Source organism: Cebus imitator, unplaced genomic scaffold, assembly GCF_001604975.1.
Source record: "Cebus imitator isolate Cc_AM_T3 unplaced genomic scaffold, Cebus_imitator-1.0 Scaffold215, whole genome shotgun sequence".
Classification (NCBI taxonomy): Eukaryota; Metazoa; Chordata; class Mammalia; order Primates; family Cebidae; genus Cebus; species Cebus imitator.
In genome coordinates, this window is record NW_016107530.1 from 996,810 (window position 1) to 1,016,954 (window position 20,145).

At 52.2% G+C, this 20,145-nt stretch overlaps 1 protein-coding gene and 1 non-coding gene across 3 annotated transcripts in view; both read right to left on the reverse strand.

The window, feature by feature from the left end:
* SLC29A3 (solute carrier family 29 member 3) overlaps nt 1–19,342 on the reverse strand; it is a 44,985-nt gene extending 25,643 nt beyond the window's left edge. For both annotated transcript variants that reach the window (XM_037745826.1, XM_017548844.2), the window contains exons 1-2: nt 19,273–19,342; nt 15,151–15,449 (exon numbers count right to left, since the gene is read on the reverse strand). In XM_037745826.1, the coding sequence (XP_037601754.1) occupies nt 15,151–15,449; nt 19,273 (300 nt within the window). In that variant the 5' untranslated portion in view covers nt 19,274–19,342. The remainder of the gene's footprint in view (nt 1–15,150; nt 15,450–19,272) is intronic.
* LOC119474160 lies at nt 12,457–12,560 on the reverse strand. Its single transcript, XR_005203453.1, has one exon. It is a non-coding gene; the product is annotated as a small nucleolar RNA U13 (small nucleolar RNA).
* Nucleotides 19,343–20,145: the final 803 nt, after the last annotated feature.

The following is a 20,145-nucleotide window of genomic DNA, read 5'->3' on the forward strand; positions in this document are numbered from 1 at the left end:
GCTCACTGCAACCTCCATCTCCCGGGTTCAAGTGATTCTCCTGCCTCAGCCTCCTGAGTAGCTGTGATTACAGGCGTGCACCTCCATGCCCAGCTAATTTTACATTTTTAGTGGGGACGGGGTTTCATTATGTTAGCCAGGCTGGTTTCAAACTCCTGACCTTAGGTGACCCACCTGTCTAGGCTTCCCAAAGTGCTCGAATTACAGGTGTGAGCCACGGCACCTGGCCAGGGTTTGATTTCTTTCTCCTCTTCCTGCAGTGGTGGAGAAGAGTGAAGGAATGCAGTCTTTAGTGCATTTAGCTAATCTTTTCTCTCAAACCCCACTGGCCATTCCCTTCAGCATTTCCACAGGCCTATGGGTCTTAGTAGTGTTAGAAAGAAAAAAAAAAAGATTAAGAGAAAAGCCCCCATCTCTGTCAGCCACCTGAAACCGATGGACATGGTTGGCAGCTAAGCAGAGACCATGTTAAAGAGTGTGTGGGGGTGGGCAGCACAGGGCAGGCTTCCAAGCTCTCGCCTTACTGTGCAACCCCTGAAAAGAGTCCCATGGTGGGCATGGGGGCTCCTCACCTGGACTGTGGACAGGCCCTGGCCCAGGAGTGCCAGGCACCAGGGTCCCCCCATATGGTGGGTGAATATGAATGAGCCATTGCTGGCCTGGGCTGGGGGGCACTTGAGTCACTTGCCATGGTGAGAAGAAAACTCATTATCATTCGCTACACTCTGGCCTAGTTTGCAAACACCAGGAAAGGGGAGAGACACTCTTCAAACACAATTTAAAAGCCCAGCAGAGCCAGCTGGCCAGATGTGAGGCCCATTTTATGATGGGGCACATTTCCTCTCCTCCGCCACACTGAGAGGCTCCGTGCTAAGCGTCTCTTCTGGAAGAATTTAATTCTGGGCTCAGCGTCCAGGTAAAGAGGTTTCTTCGGGCAAGGAGGCCCTGAAATGAGCCCGTTTATCTCTGGCAGACCCTGGTTAAGCTCTCTCTCCCCTGAACACCATTTGGGCACTTTGAAATAAGTGCCGCAAATTAGTTACGAATTTCGGCAGACTTGCTGCCCGTGCCACTGAGCAGCTTCTGCGAAGCAACTTTGTGCAGCCCCCACCTCCAGAAAGCAGTAGCAGAGGCAGCTGGCTCCTGCCGGGCGAGGAAAAGCGATTCAAGCCTAGGGGTGGCAGCTCAAGGCAGCAGAGCGTTACCTGGATCACAGGGGCATGAAATTAGCAGCAGCAAGCAGGCTGGAGCCAAGAATAGTCTGCCGTTGCAAACTTGCCGCTTTCAGATAGCTGAGTTCTGCGGCCTGGGATGTGGCAGAGGCGGCACCCTGACCCTGGGCATCAGCCCAGATCATTCCTGAGCAAACGGAGGTGAGCAGAGGGCAGATGTCCCCATCAGAGGTGGGGCTGGAGTCTTTTCTGTGAGTTCCATGGCCCTGTGTTTGGAGCACTGGCCCAGGGAAGTTAATGGGTGTGTGGCCAAGGGCAGGGACCAGCTGGGAGGGCTGGCTGGGCAGGGAAGGGGGGCAATGCCTGCTCCAGGGCCCAGGCAGGAGCCCAGATGCAGCCAGGCTGAATGGGGCAGCCGGAGGCCCAAGGGCAGGACGAATCTGGGGTCAGAATCAGACAGGTAAGCTTTGGAAAATGCTGGCCAGACAGACGAAGCCACTGTGGCCACCCTAAGGAAGGGGTCCCCATCTGACCCTTGCATGCAGCCCTTTCTCCCTTGGCCTCCCAGGCCAGCTCCAGGCCTCGGCTCATTGTCAGTCTTGCTCTCTGAGCACCCAGCGGCTCTCCCCAGCCTCCAATCCTTCCTCACACCTCCTTGGGAATCCCTGCCAGAAGATAAGCAAAGCTCCTGTCTTCTGGAATGAGCTTCCCCGCTTCCTCCCAGCAGTGTGTGCAGGGCTTTCTGGAGCATACCTCCTCTCTGCTCCGAAAAAAGGGCTCTTCCTCCAGCCTAAGCTGACTTCTCCGAGACTCACGCCATGAGCCCCACCTTTCTTGCCTGCATTTGCTCTCTCCCCCTCATTGCTGCTTGATCCATCTCTGCTGGCCAAGAGGCTCTCTCAGGTCTCCCTTTGGCTAAAAATCAAAAAACTACTTTGACTTTGCTGCCTCCAGCCACCAGGCCCTGCCTCTTGTTCACTCCACCCTCCCTGAAAATGTAGTCCATGCCCCACTGCCAATGTGGTGTCCTTTGGCTGCGGTGGAAAAACATTTCCTCTAAGGGTCCTCAGTGTCCTCCTCACAGCCCATCCGTAACCAAGGCCTGGTCTCATTCCTCACACACTGGACATTGCATGCTACCCTGTCTAGGGGGGCTGAATTCATGCCCCCGAAATTCATGTCTACCCAGAACCTCACAATGTGACTTATCTGGAACTAGGGTGTTTGCAGATGCGCTTGGTTGAAAGGAGATCCTACTGGCGGAGGAATGAACCCTCGATCCACGGGATGTGGGAGAAAGGGGAGTGACACACAGGCACTTGGGCAGAGGCTGCGTGAAGACGGAGCCACTGACTGGAGTGATGCTGCCACGAGCCAAAAAATGCCACAGAAGCCACAAGGAAAGGTGGTTCCCTAGAGCCTTGTTCTTCAGCTCCCCAGTTTGTGGTACTTGGTGAAGGCAGCCACAAGAAGCGAATGCAATGTCCGTCCAGCACTCCCCTCCTCCAAACCCACAGGGCCACGTCCACCATACTTCCTCATCACCTCAGTCCACCTGTGGCTCCCTCCACCACCCCGAGGTGCCCCCTGCGCACCACCCTTCATTTCCTGCCCTCCTGTTGTTAAGGGTGGGGAGTGGTGGTGGGAGCAGCTCACCTCCCCTGGCTTCATGACCCTACCCATACATCAGTCTCTTCCTCTACAATAACCGCCAGGGTGTCCTGCTGAGCTCAAACCCCAAGCTCCTCAAATCAAAGGCCTTCAAGAGAAGACTCCCCAAGCAGCCCCTCCAAAGGCCCCAATGGTCATCCCTCTTTTTCTCAGCCCCTCTTCAAAGCTTTCTTGGTTTCTCCTTCACCCTCACCCCAGTCAATCACATCTGCTGGCCCCATCTCCCCATCACCTGACTATGACTCACGTGTCTACCCAGTCTCCCTTCAGGTTCTAGCCTCTCTCCCAGGCATCCCCTCCCTGCCTCTGCTCAAGCTCCACCCTGGGCCTGGCCCCCTCAGCCTCCATGCCTTATAAGCCTCTCTGTGACTACCCTGCCCCCTTCTCCTTGCAGCCTTACCCCTGGGCCCCTCCTGCACCTTGTTGCACTGACCCCTCGCTTGGCCCCTTTTCAGGAAGCCTTGGGGGCTCCATTTGGAGAAATGACAGGGCATGTAGAGGCGAGGGAGGCTGAGGGCCAATTCAGGGGTGGTCTCAGGCAGCTGCCTAAAGAGGCGTTTTGTTTTAGAAGGTACTGGGAGCTCTGGGGGCTTCTCAATGCCAAATAGTTTGGGGGGCAGTGCTCGGCGTAGAGGGAATCGCCTGGCAGGGATGGGTGGAGTGAGCAGATGGGAAGAAGCAGGTGGCAGTGGTTACTTTATCCATTCATCCATTCACTCACTAAAGGTGAAAGGCAGTTGACCTTCTACAGCTCATTCACTCATTCAACAAACACTGGCCAAGCACCTTGTATGTGCCCAATGTGTGCTAGGGGCTGGGGATGCCAGTGTTCTAGTGAGGGAGGCAAAAAAAAAAAAAGTCAACAGCAAGTAGGGGGAAAAAAGGACTGCAAATTAGGATAATTACAATAAAACTAAAAAAACAAGTAACTGGCTAACCTAGAGCCTGGGCAGTGGGAAGAGCATACGATTGGCCCTGCGTCAGGAATGAGCTTGGTGTGTTCAAGCCTCCACAGGGGTGAGCTGGAGTATGGATGGGGATGGGGGAAGGGAGCTAAGGCTGGGGCCCAGGCAGGCCCGGGTGTGCAGGCTGTGGTACAGGTGCATTGCGGGACCACGGCGCACAATCCGGTGATGATGAGTCTTCCTCCCATCCCTCTCTTTCCTCCACAAACACTCAGAGATGAATTCATCCTTCTGCAAATATTTACTGAGCTCACTAGATATTCTAGACCTGGGAGATTCAGCTTAAGTTCCTGCGTTTATGGAACTGCCCATCTAGTCAAGGAGATGGCCAGCAAATGCATAAACAAATAGATAATAGACCAGGCAGTGGTCAGTGATATGAAGACAAATTCAGCAGGGTAGGTACCTCTACAATAGATCACAGAACTGGCAAAGAGCCCTAAGGGAGTGTTCCTAGTCTAGAGCTGGGCAGTGGGCTGCCCCTGAGCCAAATCTGCCCTCCGCCATTGTGTGGATACTGGAACATGGTTGGCCTTCGGTCAGCCCATTTGTTTACATATTGCAAAGGGTGGCTTTCCCTGTGCAAGAGGGGAGCTGAGTAGCAGAGATTGTGGGGCCCACAAAGCCTAAAATACGTACCATCTGGCCCTTTGCAGGAAAAGTTTGCGGATCCCAATGTATGCAGTCTCATATCTTCATTTCTCAAAGGAGGACATGGTCTCAAGTCACCCAGCAAGTTTGAAACACAGTCAGAAACAGAAGCCAGCTTTCCTGAATCCAGAGTCTTTCTGCCAGGCAGGGTAAGCAAGGAAAATAGAAACCTCACTCTATCTACCCTTACAGCCAAGGCTTCATGAGGTCCCCTAGCAAGGGGCAAGTGAACTGCTTTGATTCTTATCCTTTCTATTCCCCCCGTGTACTCTCAGGCTGTAACCTGAACAGGCAGAGTAAGGGCTCAGAAACAGGAGTCAGAGAACAGGGAGCCTCACACATCCATGTGCAAGTGACGCCAAGCTCCCTGAGGATGAGCTGATGGGAGGCTCAGCTACTGCAGATGCTCGGGCCAGCCGGTCTTTCCTCCTCTGCAGCCTGACTTCTGCCATGTGATAGGGAAAAGAGGAAGAAGGCCTTTCGAGAAAACTCCCCACCTACCCATGAAGCCCTCTCCTGACCGGGGAGGCTTCTGCATCCCCCAGAGGGCCCCATGCATCAGTATCACAAGGCTGATGACCAGGGGCAAGGGCCATGCCCTGTGACCTGGTGTCAATGAGGCAGTGGTCTGGGGGTGCTCCAGCCTCTCTCTGTAGTAGAAAACCCTGGAACTACCAGGAAGAGGGAGTTCTTAGCCAATCCCTGGCAGGCACTTCCTCAACAGACTGCTTTTGTCTTGAGGAGGCTGTTTGTCTTTGGAGGTGCATGGGGGCAGAAACCACAGGCTGCTCCAGGCCTCAGGTGCCTGCATGCACACAGGCACAGAACACACAGACACATACCCAGTGAGAACCGGCAAAAGGCCGGCAAGAAGGCCCCAGGCACCCAGTACCGCAGACCCTTCCCAGGCTGCCTGCCCCGGTCAGAAGCGCCAGCTCCTCGGTGGAGACTCTAATTTAGGTTCTGCTCTCTGGACACTTGGGATGGTCAATCATGTTAAAGAGATGCTTGAACACTTTAGATCTGGGCCATCTTCTAATTTGTCCAGGAAATCGCCTCTGGATTTTAAGAATGTTTGCAGGAAGAAATCAAATTGAAGGCAGAGAGGGAGCAGTAGGTAGCCCCGAGGGCAAGGGAGCGCAGTAAGGGTGGGGAAAAAGAGTTGTGAGCATTTAGGGAGAAAATAAGAGAACTAGAGAAGCTGAGGCCACCAAAGGCATGACTGACAGCGTTTCAAGCCACGCTTTTTTTTCCCCTCTGTAGGTTGCAGCAAGAGCTAAAAACAGAAGAAAAAGCCATCACAGGTATATTATTTATTGGGAATGGCACGCTGGCTGGGCCGGCAGTTAGAATCAGAGGGTGGACAAGGGGATTTTTTTAAATGACTGACTTTGGGTTCTAATTTTTAAAAATGGTTTAGAGCAGCCATCCATGCCAGCTGAAGCAACTGGCAGCCACTCACCCACACCCAGTGGCAGAAAGCCCAAAGCCCCTCCCATCCTGCCTGGCCTCAGACCTCCCATCTCCCTTCCTATGATGACAAGGCTTAGGCTTCTTAATATGCTTCTTTCTATGCAGGAAAGAGGGGTGTTTTACCCTTCTTTACTCTTGGAAATTCTGCTGTTAAAAAGTGGATTGCTGGTAAGGCACAATGGCTCACGCCTATAATCCCAGGACTTTGAGAGGCCGAGGTGAGAGGATCACTTGAGGTCAGGAGTTCAAGACAGCCTGGCTAACATGGTGAAACCCTGTCTCTACTAAAAATGCAAAAATTCACCAGGCATGGTGGCAGGTGCCTGTAATCCCAGCTACTCAGGAGGCTGAGGCAGGAGAATCGCTTGAACCCAAGAGGCTGAGTAAGCCCAGGAGCTGAGATGGAACCAATGTACTCCAGCCTGGGTGACAGAGCGAGACTGTGTCTCAAAAAGAAAAAAAGAGGATTGCCAAAGGGAGTCTGTCTAAACATTGTTTCCATGTGGAAAGAGATCTGAGTAGCACTAAAATGAGTCTGCAGGAACACCACCTGGCATGGAGGAGAGGCTCCTGGATACCTGCTCCCTGGCCAGCTGGCATCAGGACCACCTGGCAACAGTGTCCAGGCCTCAGCCAGGGAAATAAAGTTAGAAGGGAAGGGTCCAGGAATCCAGGAATTTGCCAAATATCCCAGGAAATCTGATGCTGACTCAGGTACCCTAGGCTGCAGCCCCCAATCTGGTCTTATTCACTATGTGGTACCGGCAAGTTACTGATTGTCTCTACTTCCCTCCTCTGCAGAACGAGGACATGATGCATCCTCATGGATGGCTTTGAGGTTGGGGCAAACAGGCAGAGCAGGGTTTTTTAGACTACAGGTTGCACAGTCCATTAAAGAATATGACATCCATTTGATGAGTCACGACCGGAATTTCATTTTATTCTATTTAATCCTTTGTTGCCTTCTTTCTTACTAAAGGTGAGTGTGCTGTCTGCATCTTTTCCTGGGACCTTCTCTGTGCACCTGAGCCCTCTGGCCTCCTTCTCTGCTGGATCATTTGCTTCTGCACACAAACTGCCTGCCATGTCTCTCCCATTAAAAACAAAAGAACAGAAGATTCTCCCTCTTCTGGATCACGGCTCCCTGCAGCTCCTGCCTCATTGTCCTGCTCCCATTTAAAGCAAAATTCCTTGAGTTTGCTGTCTCCACTGTCTCTCCCCGATCCTCTCTCATAGCCTCTGGTCCCCTTCTGCCTCTTCCCCCGACGATGCTGCTCCTCAAGGTCACGATGAACCTGTACAAGGTCAAGCTCAAGGGCAAACTCTCTATCCTTATCCTACATGGCTTACAACCAGCATTGCCACTGCTAATCACTTGCTCCTTCTTGAAGCTGCAGCCAGGGTGGAGTTTTCTTTTTTTAAGTATAGATGCAGCTTCATGAAGCTGTTGTTTGTATTATAGACATAAATGCCTTGCCAAGTGAGATAGGTATCATGGTAAAAAAAAAATTTGAAAATGCTGATATAAAGCACTGGGGTTAAGATCATAGATACATGGGCTCACAGGGCCCAAGTCTGAATCCCAGTTGTTACTTACTTTGTACCTGAGAGCAAATAACTGAACTTTTTCAACCTTGGTTTCCTTCTCTATGTAATGGGTATAATAAACCTATGTCTTTGGGCTGTAAAAACCACCAAAAGATCATTAAAAAAAAAAAAAAAGCCTCTGGCACAGAGTAGATTGCTTAATAAATATTGCTGAGTTAATGAATGAACCCATGCCCTTAGCAGTGCCTGGCACATGGTAAGAGCTTACTAAAGGCAGCCACCACCTATAAGGCACACCGTAACTGTCAGGACTTTTCACCCTACCTGTGTCTGTGGCATTAGGTAAATGCTGCCAGGTGGGTCTGTGGGCAGAAGGCCCAGGGGCCACAGAGCCTGCCTGCAAACCACACAGTGGGTAAGGGCACTGCTAGGCTAGAGTCCCTCTGTTGCCAAATCTGGGTTCCTCCCAGCTACCTTGTAGTCCTATGAGACAGGACCAATCCAGCTTTCACCCAGCTATGGAACCTTTACCAAATAGATGTCCTGTGACTCTTAAACCCCAGGAGCAGGGTGCCTTCACTCCCTGATACAGCACAGACAGTGCTGGGGCAGGGCCTCAGGACTGCCTCTATTCTGCTCTCCCAGCTTTACCTGCTCTTGCTTTGTGCCACCCCAGGTGCTAGGATGCCCATGGTGAGCCCAGTTGGCCCTACCACTCCTTTTCCAGGAGCCCTGTAGGAACTTCTCCCAGAAGGCTCACCTAAGTCTTTCATGATGTAGCCTCGCCTGTTTAATGGGTTAATGGGTACTCTGGTGGAGGCAGAGGACAGCTGTTCTTTCCCCCATGTGGTAACATTTTACTTGAATCATAGTCCTTTGTGTTTTGAGACTGGGGTTTCACTATGTTGCCAAGTCTGGTCTCGAACGCCTAGGCTCAAGCTCTGTTCTGTTCTCCCACCTCAGCCTCCTGGGTAGCTGGGGCTACAGGCGCACGCCACCACACCTGGCCTGGATTATGGTTCTTATCTGGCTATACATTAGCTTTATCTGGAGAACTTAAAATGCTTGTGCCCAGGCCCCTCAGAATGAATTAGAATTGGGTGAGCGGAACAGGTGAGGTATTTTCTTAAAGCTTCCCAGGCGATCCCGATGTGCACCCAGGGCTGAGAGTGCCAAGGTCGATGGATAGCTTGAAGAACACACGGGTTATAAGCATGGGCTCTGCAGTTCTGTCACTTGCTAGCAAATGACCTTGGTCAGTGGCCTAAAATCTGTGAGGCTGTTTCATTTGGCAACTGGGATGACAACACCTAACTCACCAGGATGTCATGTGGAAGAAGGAAGATGGCACTTAAGCGGAAGGTAGGTACAGGCTGCATGGCAGGGACTTGGTAACCTCTGATAACCTGTCCTCTAGTTTCCTCTTCTTCACATGAGCTCATCCTGCTTCTTTTGAACACTTCCTCCTTGAATTGGGATGTTCACCCTTCATTATAAGGGCAGATCTCAAGTATGCTATCTTTCTTCTTTGCAGGGTTGAGAGATTGGACTAGAACTAAGGGGCTGGAAATAAGGGGAGGGGATGCCCTAGGTCCCCATTTGCTGAACCAGGCCAACCTGGCTACCTTCCTATGCAGGAACCCCACTTCATGTCAATGCCAACACAGCTGAAAGATCAGAATCCTTCTACTGGTGGCCACTGTGACCCCCAGATCATCTTCTGCTTCCTTGCAGAGCCATAGAATCAGTATCATGGATTGGGTTGTGGAGCTTTCCTCCTCAGCCTTACAATAACTAATGTGACAAATATTTATATGCTACTATGTGTTGGGTGTCATGCCAGGTGTGCCGGGGGCATAGGATGTAGAGTAAGAGAGATGCATTCACTGGTGGGGGAGGCCTCCTCATCTGTCATGGTGGATGATAACAGTTCCTGAGCTACAGGGGTGCTTCGGGGCTGCAAGAGATAATGCAGGCAAAACGCTGAGAGCAGCAGCTCCCACCCAGCCAATGCTTGGCTCCATGAGCTATAGGGCAGGAACATGATGGGGAAGTATGGTAAGGCTCTGAAGACCCAGACATGTTGCCTCTAATTCAGAAAGGTGGCTTCAGAGGGCGTGCCCAGGGATGAGAGGTTTCTGTCTCCTGCCTCACCCCGGGGACTGAGTGTCGAGGTCCCTCCTGGTCAGATTCAGGGATGGACAGGGGCAGCACTAGAGTACCTGGCCTGGGTCCCAGCCCTGCTGACACCAAGTCAGGCTATAGGCCCCGCCCATGACTATGTCCTGTAGTCCCTCAGAGAGGAGTCCCCAGGCAGACCAAGGTACACAGGAAGGAAGGTGGGGAGAGTGGCTGTGGGGGCCTTGAGGCGAGGAATGGCCAGGAGAAGGTGCAGACACTCTTCTCTCTGGGGCAGGAAGTGGGGCGTGTCCAACTTACTGTTCTGTTCTTGGCCAAGGGCAGCCAATATAGGCCTGCAGGAGAGCCTGGAGGAGGGCGAGGGGGCCCCACAGGGCAGGGGATGGCTCACAACTGCAGAGCCGGGGAGGACCTCAGGCTACACAGGGAGGGAAGGGACAAGGGACACTGGGTCCAGAACCCAGGCATCTGTGGTTTCAGGCTGGAAAAGGAGGCCAGACCAAGGGTGAGCTCTCCAAAAGAAGGAAAACAGTGTTTGGTGGAGTCAAAGTGTGGGGGGCGGGGGAGAGCATCTCCAGGATAGTCCCCTACATATCACTCTCTGAGTATGAATGAGTCTATAATCACCTATCCACCTCAATGCCCCATCAAATTCTCTATAGCCCTTCCTAGCTGTGTCATCTCAGGCAGGTTACTAAGCCTCTCTGAGCCGCTGGCTTTTTGTCTTAAGAAAAGGGTTACTAAGACCTGCATTGCAGTGCTAATGAGAAAAACACATGTAATGCCCCTGCCGGCACGGCGGGCCCAGAATCAGGCTCAGGCAATGGCGGCTGCTGCAGGCCCCTGTGCCATCTTTTCCTATCAATTCTTCTTCATTTATGCTCTAAATTTTTTTGGCCCTCGGCCAACAGACCTGTGGTAAATTTACTGGAGGTTCTTATTCCAGAGAATAGAAACAGGAGGGCAGGGTGAGCAGGATACTTTCTGTGCCATCCCCACATTCGTCCAGACAGAAGGAAATGAGCCCTGACCTTGAAAGTGACATAATTTTGGGGAGGGGGTGTCTGGGTAAACCTTCCTCCTGGGTCAAGCTCCCCATCAGATGGTATCCATCCCCAGAAAATGTTCAAAGGAAAGAATAAACATCTAGACCCACAGCTAATTGAGTTGCAGGTGGCTAGAGACAGACCCATTTGACTCTCCCCCTCCTTCCCCCAAAGTGGCCCTCAGGTGACAGGGCAAACGGGCAGCCTCTCGCAGGGAAATCAGGAAGAGAGGGAGAAAAAGCTGGGAGGTGGGTGGCTGGGATGAGGAATGAGGCAAAGAAAAATGGCCAGCAAAATGCAGAAACGCCCCAGCATGCTTGCCTCCCAAACCCAGCCCATGAATCGAGGGGTGACAGGTCTCTCATCTCCGATGCCAAGAGCCAGGAGCTCCGGGCAGCTGCAGGTACTACATCTGCACCTGCCAGCCGTTGGAGAGAGGCCATAAAGCATCGTAGCAGGGCTCAGAATGCCAAGTGACTGCAGCTGGGAAGGGATCGCCTTGCGGTAAGAGCAGTTCACGGGGCGAGAGCTGCTCCCAGAGCCAGGTCTGGGCACCCCTCCCTCCCGAGATTGCTTGCTTCTGGGTGCCCAGCGGTGGACAGAGGAGGGCGGGGCCGGTACACACGCAATCTAGCCCTGTGCCAGCCGAGACAGGCAGGGAGCTTCTGGTAAAGCCCAGTAGGCCAGGTGATTTACCGGGGCTGGCAGAAAGCTGGAATGTTGGAGTCACTGGTAAATAAAAGCGGATGGTAAAGCACACAAGCTGAGCCTGCGTCTCTGGAAATGCACCAGTCCCATCCCCCAAACAATCATCATAATAACAGCGTTTATAAAGCACTTCAGATAGGGTGCCAGGCCCTGTCCTAAGTGCTTTTTAACACATATTAATTTACTTAATCCTCGCAACAGCCCTAAGAAGTTTATGGTAGTATTATAACATCTTCCTTCAACCTACCAGAAAGATGGCTGAGTGTGCTGGCTCACGCCTGTAATCCCAGCACTTTGGGAGGCAGAGGCACGCGGATCACTTGAGCCCAGGAGTTTGAGAACAGCCTGGGCAACATAGTGACACACGACACACACCCGCCCCCCCCTGCCGCCGTCTCTACAAAAAATAAAAAAAATAAAAATAAATTGGGTAGGCGTGGTGGCAGGCACCTGTAGTCTTAGCTACACACATTGCCCTGAGGCTGAGGCGAGAGGATCACTTGAGCCTAGGGAGGTTGAGGCTGCAGTGAACCTTGATCACACCACTGCACTCCAGCCTGAGTGACAGTGCAAGACCCTGTCTCAAAAAAAAAAGTACGAATATATTCCAGAAATATGAGGCAGCATGGAGAGGTCACAGAGCCACACACTGTCCAGCGCACCACAAACTCTACTGTGCCCATCAGTCACCCGAGGGGCTTCGTAGCTCCCAGGCCCTGACTCAGTCGGCCTCAGTTGGGTGGGGGACTGCATCACTAACAAGCTCCCAGGTGAGGCCGCTGGTCCGAGGACCACACGTTGAATGGAGAGGCTGTAAACTACTCCTTCTGTGCTGTCTTCCCGTGATGCTCCCTCAGCCACAGAAACAGTTATACCCCATTGCTCTGGCCCGGGGAGGCATCTGAATTCTTCAGTTCACAGAAAAGGCCCTCACAGGGTGTCAGATCATGGGGGGAGTTGGGGGAGGGTGGAGTAGGGGAGTGTGGAAGTGTGAAGTTGTAAATATGTCAACATCCACACCCCAGCTCGGACTAATCCAATCAATCCCTGGGGTGTGGCCCACATTGGTACTTTTTTTCTTTCTATCAGATGGGTAATGTGCCAATGACATAGCAAGGGTTGAGGGAGGCCTGTCTCACACGTGTGCGTGGAAACCCAATCATCAGGCTCATGAACTACAAAAGGACCCAGACTGGTGTTTTTTAAGAAGCTCCCTGGGTGACCCACATGTATAGCTGCAGCGAGTCCTTGAGATGAACAACAGGGATGCCTTCGGTATGGCAGATTCATGCCTACAAAACCGAGGACAGCTCCTCGGGGTGAGGCCAAGGATTTCAGGGTTTCCTTCCGGGAAGCAGTGGTGAGCCACCTACTGAGCCCCTGGAGGGTGTGGCTGGGGTCTGCTAGCATACCCCGTTCTTGTTTGAGGCACCCCTGGAGAAGAGGGGCACAGCTGGGCAGCTGGCAACATCCCAACTTGGCATTTGTTGGAGAAGTCCTTGCCTCCCCAACCCCAAGCTCTCAAGTGAGAGCAGACACCAGCCCGAGTCAGCCGTGGAAACAGAAACTCCTGACCAAGACTCTCCTTGACCAGACTTTCGTCAGGCCCTCTGAGCCCTCTCTTCGACCTTGGCCCCCACCCCCCAGTCTTGACTTCTGTTTCCCCTACCCAGTCTTAGCCAAAAATCCTGCGAAGTCAGATGAGCCAGCATCCCCCCACCTTTGAGATTGGGTCAAGTTCCTCATCCCCCACCTTTGATGTACAGCTGTCGGGGCATTGGTCCAGGACTCCCACCTATACCAAAATTCACACATACTCAGGTCCTCCCGTCAGCCCCACGGAACCCAGCCCTCCATATACTTGGGTTTTGAACTCCACTAATATTACGTTTTCCATCAGCATTTGTTTGAAAAACTTCACATATAAATGAACCCCTGCAATTCAAATCCACATTGTTTAAGAGTAGACTGTGTAAGTCCTAGGCCTGCTTTCAGCAAGAATCCTGTTAGGCCAGTTGAGCCAGAATCTCCCCATCTCTCATATCTGATCATGTTCCTCACCCCGCTCAGTGGTTCCAGGATCCCTGCATATACCAAAACCCGAGCACCTCAGTCAGTCCTGCAGAAGCACGAATAGGAAACGTCAGCCCTCTGTATATGCAGGTTTCACAACTCACAAACACTGTGTTTTCCATCCACATTTGGTTGAAAAAAAAATCTGCATGTAAGCGAAACTTTGTTGTTCCAGAGTCGACTGTGTAAGTCCTGGACCTGCTTTCAGCAAGCAGAGCCCTCGCCTTGACGTCTCCTCTTAGAAGTGTGCCATCCTCTGGCCCCTCACGCTGCTCCTTGGCTATAAATCCCCACGTCTCCTTTTCCGAGTTGAGCTCCATTTATCTCTACTACAACAGTCTTAAATAAAGCTTTCCTTACTGTTTTAACAAGTGTCAGTACAGCGTTTTTCTTTAATCCTCTTCCTCTACTGCCCTCACCTTTCTGGAAAAAAGTGAGGTGAGCAGCAAAGTGAGCAGCCCTGTCAACTAAACAAAACTGACTCCCCACCTTGACATTCAAGGCCCCGGGCAATGATCTCAAGACCTCTCTCTCTTACTTGTACCCCAAACATGGCTTCCCCATTTGTCATACACACATGAACTTTCCTGCCATTCTGCTATTGCCCAGACTTTTGCTTCTATCTAGATTGTTTCCTCCCCTTTCTTCAAACCCATGCACTCCAAGTCACAGCAATCTCTCCCATGGCGATCAGACTAATTGTCCCTGAGGATTCATTTTCCCCATCTTCCATCACAGAATCTCCCATTTTAGTGGGCACATGATTCCCTGAGATAAAGCTACACTGACAGACTACATTTCCCAGCCTGCTCTGCAAGCTGATGTGGTCACATGCCTAAGTTCTGACCAATGCAATGTAAGAAGGGCAATGTGTGTTACTTCCAGGAAGTGTTCTTACAGGCAACAGGCATTTCCTCATTCTCCTCCTCTTTCCTATTAATGTAATGGCTGAACCTACAATAGCCGTCTTGCACTAAGAAGTGGACTTGGCCATGAAAGCTGACAGAGGTGAAGCAACTGGGTTCCCCTGGGTTCCTAACACCATAGAATATCATACCAGCCTTGGGCTGTCCCCACCAGACTTGAACGTGAGAGAAAAATGACCTTCTGCAGGGCACGGTGGCTCACGCCTGTAATCCCAACACTTTGGGAGGCTGAGGCGGGAGGATCACCTGAGGTTGGGAGTTCGAGACAGCCTGACCAACATGTAGAAACCCTGTCTGTACTAAAAATACAAAATTAGCTGGGTGTGGTGGTGCATGCCTGTAATCCCAGCTATTCGGCAGGCTGAGGCAGGAGAATTGCTTGAACCCAGGAGGTTACGGTGAGCCGAGATTGCACCACTGTACTCTAGCCTGAGAACAAGAGCAAAACTCTGCCTCAAAAAAAAAAAGGAAAAGAGAAAAGGAAAATGACCTTCCATCTCGTTTTAGTTACTAGTCTTCTAGAATTTTCTGTAACTCACAAATGAACATAACATAACGCTATTCAGTCCATACCTTCAAACCCCTGGAGGCATGAACTCTAGATTCTTGGGTTTACCATACATACCACATGGAACCATAATTTGCATCTTCTTCCCAAGCTAAACAGTAAGGGATCTAAAGGCTGGAAATGTGTCTGAAATCTCCATCTTCCCCTGCCATGTGAGGCATGAGGCCTCTGTATGCTCCCACCAGCCTTGCAGGAGAAACATGTGCTTACCAAGATGTCTGAGCCCCCAGGGTCCTCCCCCGTGGCTGGGCTGGAGGAGTTGCCCAGTTTGAACATCCAGTACTCCTTGGCAGTGACAAAAAAGTTCCATGGCAGTAGACTGCCAATGCCCAGGCTGAAGAAGATGATGTATGTGCCGTAGTAGCGGTCCTCGGGCCTCTGCAGGCCAGGAGGCGGGCGGTCCAGCAGCTTCTCAAGCAGTGCCTCCTGGTCAGCTCGGAGACTGCTACTTGCGATTCTGTAGGTGGAGTTTGAACTGTGCTGAAAGTCGTCCTCTGAGGCAATGGCCACTGTTGGAGCAAGGAGGGTAACAGAGACAGGTAGGTAAGTAAAAACTGAGGCTGGGGACAGCTGGGGACCCACCCAACCTACAGAATGACCAGGCCCCTACACCCTGGGCTCTGTTAACATCACCAGAGCCTGGTTAGAGAGCTTCATTCTTAAGGATCAGGGAGAAAGACAAAAATCAGACCTGGAGAAGCGCAGGTGTCAGAACTTAAGTGTCCTTAGAGGTCACCCCAACCATGCAAGGGCAACAGAGGTAGCACATAACTGTGGAACAGGCTGGGTGTAAAACACTGCAACATAGTTGGCCTGTGGCAATGTATCCAGAAAGGCAAGCCTGGTCTAAAGGCATTCATAGTTTTTTTTTGTTTTTTTTTTTTGAGATGGAGTCTCACTCTGTCACCCAGGCTGGAGTACAGTGGTGTGATCTCAGCTCACTGTAACCTCCACTTCATGGGTTCAAACGATTCTTCTGCCTCAGTCTCCGGAGTAGCTGGGATTACAGGCATGCACCACAATGCCTGGCTAACGTGTGTGTGTGTGTGTGTGTGTGTGTGTGGGGTGTTGTGTTTTTTTTTTGTTTTTTTTTTTTTTGTATTTTTAGTAGAGACAGAGGTTTTAGCATGTTGGCCAGGCTGGTCTCGAAGTCCTGACCTCAAGTGATCCACCCACCTTGGCCTCCCAAAGTGCTGGGATTACAGGCATGAGCCACCACGCCTGGCCAAGGCATTCACAGTTCTATGCAGCCATGAAAAAGGAATTAGGACCCTTGATGGGCAAAGAATGACCTCTAAACCCTTTTCAACTTTATGTGAAAAAAATAAGGAACAAGATTGTATGTAGAATATGCTACTATGTGTGTAAAAATGTGGAAAGAGAAAATATACATTCACATATGTATTTGTATATGCATAGAATATCTCTGGAAGGCTACACAAGAAGTTTCTAACAGTGGCTGCCTCTAAGGAGGGAAGCTGGGATGGTGGAGGGTTGGGGAGACTTCCCTGCATACTTATTTGTGCCTCCTGAATTTTGAACTATGTGACTAGTTTATTACCTGTTCAAAAATAAAATTAAAAGTGTAAATAAAAATAAAAATATTCAAATTAAATAATAATTGTATAAAAACTGGTAGTGTCTACGGCTGCCTCCAGAAGCCAGTGTGTACCCTCTGATAGTCCATTCCCATTTCATTTGTGGGGAAAGAGAGGTCCAAAGAACAGGAGGCCATAGGCTAGGTAAATGGCCAAGCCTTGGTTTGCATCTCCTGCCTGGGTCCCTCCTCTGCTCATCACGTCCTAACCAGAGCCAGCCACTTTTCATCTATGGTAACGCCTAAGACAAATGGAAGAGGCTGGGCTGCCAGCGACTATTACCTACATGGCGTTGGGCAAGTTACCACATTTCTGTGCCTCAATTTCCCCAAATGTAAACCCAGGAAAGCCATTTTTATGACAGTTACGCAACCGCAACTGGCTGGCCATGCCTGGCCTGTAAGCGGACGTTAAACAAATGTCAGCATCTTCCCTGGCATCCTGGGCCTGTTGCCTGGCTGGCTGGCTGCTGAACTTGGCTGTACGGTAGCATGCCTACTTCTCTGCTTTAGGTAGCACCTCGGATACGGCAGCTGCTTGATAAATGAGAAGTGTGTCCATAATGCTGAGAACAGGACACTTCAGAGTCCCTTTTGCAGTAGCTTCTTCCCTACCCAATAAACCAATAAATAAATGTATCTTGGTTCCTATAGGAGGCTGAGCCTGACTCAAAGCATTGTGCTAAGAAGACCAGGACCTTTCTTCCCTGGTGGGAATGGGAACACCCCTCACATGGGTACAGAACCTTATCCACTACTTCAAGAGAACCTCAGAGCATCCCTTGGAATTAGGCAGGGCAGAAAACGTTGCCCCTTTTTTTCAGAGGGAAAGACTGAGGTCTGGAAGGCATTTGCTGTGTCCCACATTCAAATAGGAAGAACTCCCAATAGCTAAAATTAAGTAATCACAAATGCCAAGGTCTGCGCCTAACATAGGTCACATTTGAGCCTGACAACAGCGTAACATATTAGGTACTACTCTAAGACCCATTTTGCAGATGAGGGGTCTGAAGCTCAGAAAGGTTGAGTAACTTGCCCAGGGTCACACAGCTAGCAGATGGCAAGAGTGAAGTTACACAGCCAAGCAGACTGAGGCCCACGCTGGACCCCTCAGCAACCCAGCCTGGGAATGGGAACCTGCATCTGCTGGTGCCAAGTACAGGCATCCTTCCTGCAAGCCTTGAAGCCAGTGAGCGGGGAGAGGCCCAGGTGCACTGCAGGCACCCTTGTCAATGTTTGCTGAAGGAATGGACTCTGCACAACCCTGCTGACATTCTCCCCTTCTGGGGTAGCACGTACCCTGAGGCCAGCAGGCGGGAGGCCACTGGATGCCCAAGTGCAATACATCCAGTCAGCAAGTCTATTTTGAACTCCCCTGGTTAGCAGAGCCCTTCCCCAGCCTGGATTCACATGGAGGCCAGCATTAACAAGCTCACTGTCTGGGAGCTCACCGTGTAGAAAATCTCTTTATCCAGATGCACCCACATGTAGAAGAAAGGCCATGTGACGGCACAGCAAGAAAGAAGCTGTCTGCAAGCCAGGAACAGAGCCTTCATCAGAAACCAAATCAACTACACCTTGATCTTGCACTTCCCAGCCTCCAGAACCGTGAGAAATAAATTTTGTTTAAGCCACCCAGTCTATGGTATTTTGTCTGGCACAACATGGTAAAAATGTAACAAGCTCTCTCGTTATATTTTAAAAATTAGTGTTTAAAGTGTAAAAAATAATCATGATCCACTAACACAGAACAAGAGAGAACCGGCCAGTGGTTTTTCCCAGAGGCTCCAGATACCTGTGGGGGCGGCTACAAGGACGACCAGCCCAGTCACTCAGGACCACGCTTGGCTAGGGCCCCCTCCTCAGTGCCTGGCATCTATTTGTCAAGGACCATTCAGCCTTGACTGAGCTTCTGAAGAAACAGCCAGGAATTTTCTCTAACCCGGGTCACAGGCCAGGGCACTGGAGTGAGCAAAGTCTTATTAGTCTTTATAAAAGCTAGCTGCTGGCTTCTGGATTAAAAAAGAAAGAGAAAGGCAGGCAAGGAAGTGCCCAACCTTCCCCAAAACAGGCGGGCTGTGGCCTGGCACGCGCTCCTCGTCCACCTGCAGGAGCCCGGCCATGCATAGAGGAGCAGTCCCTGCACAAGGAGGCAGACACTGCTGGGGCCTGGGGCCGCGGAAAACCTCATCTGGGCCGGGAAGCCCGGGTGCCGGTTCCAAGGAGGTTCCTGACTCTGGCTAGGTGGCTCTCCCCCCCGTGCCTCGATTTCCTGGGCTGTGAACCGGGGTGGGGAGCTGGTGGGGAGCTGGGAAGCGCAGGGCACCACCCACTGGCCACGGCAGAACCGGCTTAGAGGTGTAAACAGCCCCAACTTCAGGCCCCGCAGCTGGGACCGAGAGAGTCAGCCACCCTCTGGATACTTCTGGCCGACGCGTCCATACCAGGTGCGTCCATACCAGGTCCCCCCATACAGGCGGTGAGGTCCCGTCTCAGGGAGGAGGAGGAGGAGGAGAGAGGATTTGGGGAAGAAAAGACAGTGACCCAGAAAGAGGGGTGGCAGAGAGCAACGAGGGAGACGAGGGCCGGTGGGGGAGGGACCACGGAAGGGATGGGGTCCTGCGGCTCCCCTAGCAGCCCGCAGCCGCCCCAGGGCCGGGGAGGGAGGTCGCTGAGCTAGAGCCTGGGGGCGGCCGAGGCCGGAGCCGGAAGAGCCCAAGCAGGCCCGCACTTACTGTCGCCTCCGCGCCGCGCAGCCGCCGCCTCCGGCGCACGGCCAGGACCACGGGCTCGGCGGGCGTCAGGCAGGCTCCTCCCCCGGCCCCGCCCCGTCCAGCCCCGCCCCGGCCCCGCCCCGCCCGGTCCCAAGCCGCCGGTCCCAAGCCGCCGCTCCCAGTTTACAAACAAGCGCTTCTCCATTGTTTTCTCCCTGCGCGCCGGGGCTTCCCCGCCTGGCGCCACGCTGGGGCATGCCTACGCCCATTTCACAGGAGAAAAAGTGAGGCGCCCAGCCTTAAACGCACTGCCTACGCTTGCAGCGGGTGCGCGGCGCATCAGGCCTCCTGGGTGCTGCTCCTTCTTTACCTTGGAGGCAGACCCCACTGTCTCAGACCTCCCTTTTAGCTGCCATAACCTGCACCCCAGGACTCAGAGGAGCCCTCATCTTGGCCCCAGACCGCTGCAGAGACCCCTCTCCAAAGGCTGCTCCTACCCTTCCCGGCTGCCCCTGCTCTGGAGGTAAAGCGGGACCCACACCCGGACTGAACTGCGCCTCCCAGGTCAGGCAGCTATTTTCAGGAGACCCAGAACTTGGCAGTCAGCAGTTCCAGCCCTCACACCTGACCTCAGCCGCAGCATGTAACACACAGCTGCAGCGTGTTCTTTAAGAAAGTGGGGACCGGGCGCAGTAGCACTGGCCTGTAATCCCAGCACTTTGGGAGACCGAGGCGGGCGGGTTACCTGTGGTTGGGAGTTCGAGACCAGCCTAACCAACATGGAGAAACCCTGTCTGTACTAAAAACACAAAATTAGCCGGGCATGGTGGCGCATGCCTGTAATCCCAGCTACTCGGGAGGCTGAGACAGGAGAATCGCTTGAACCCGGGAGGC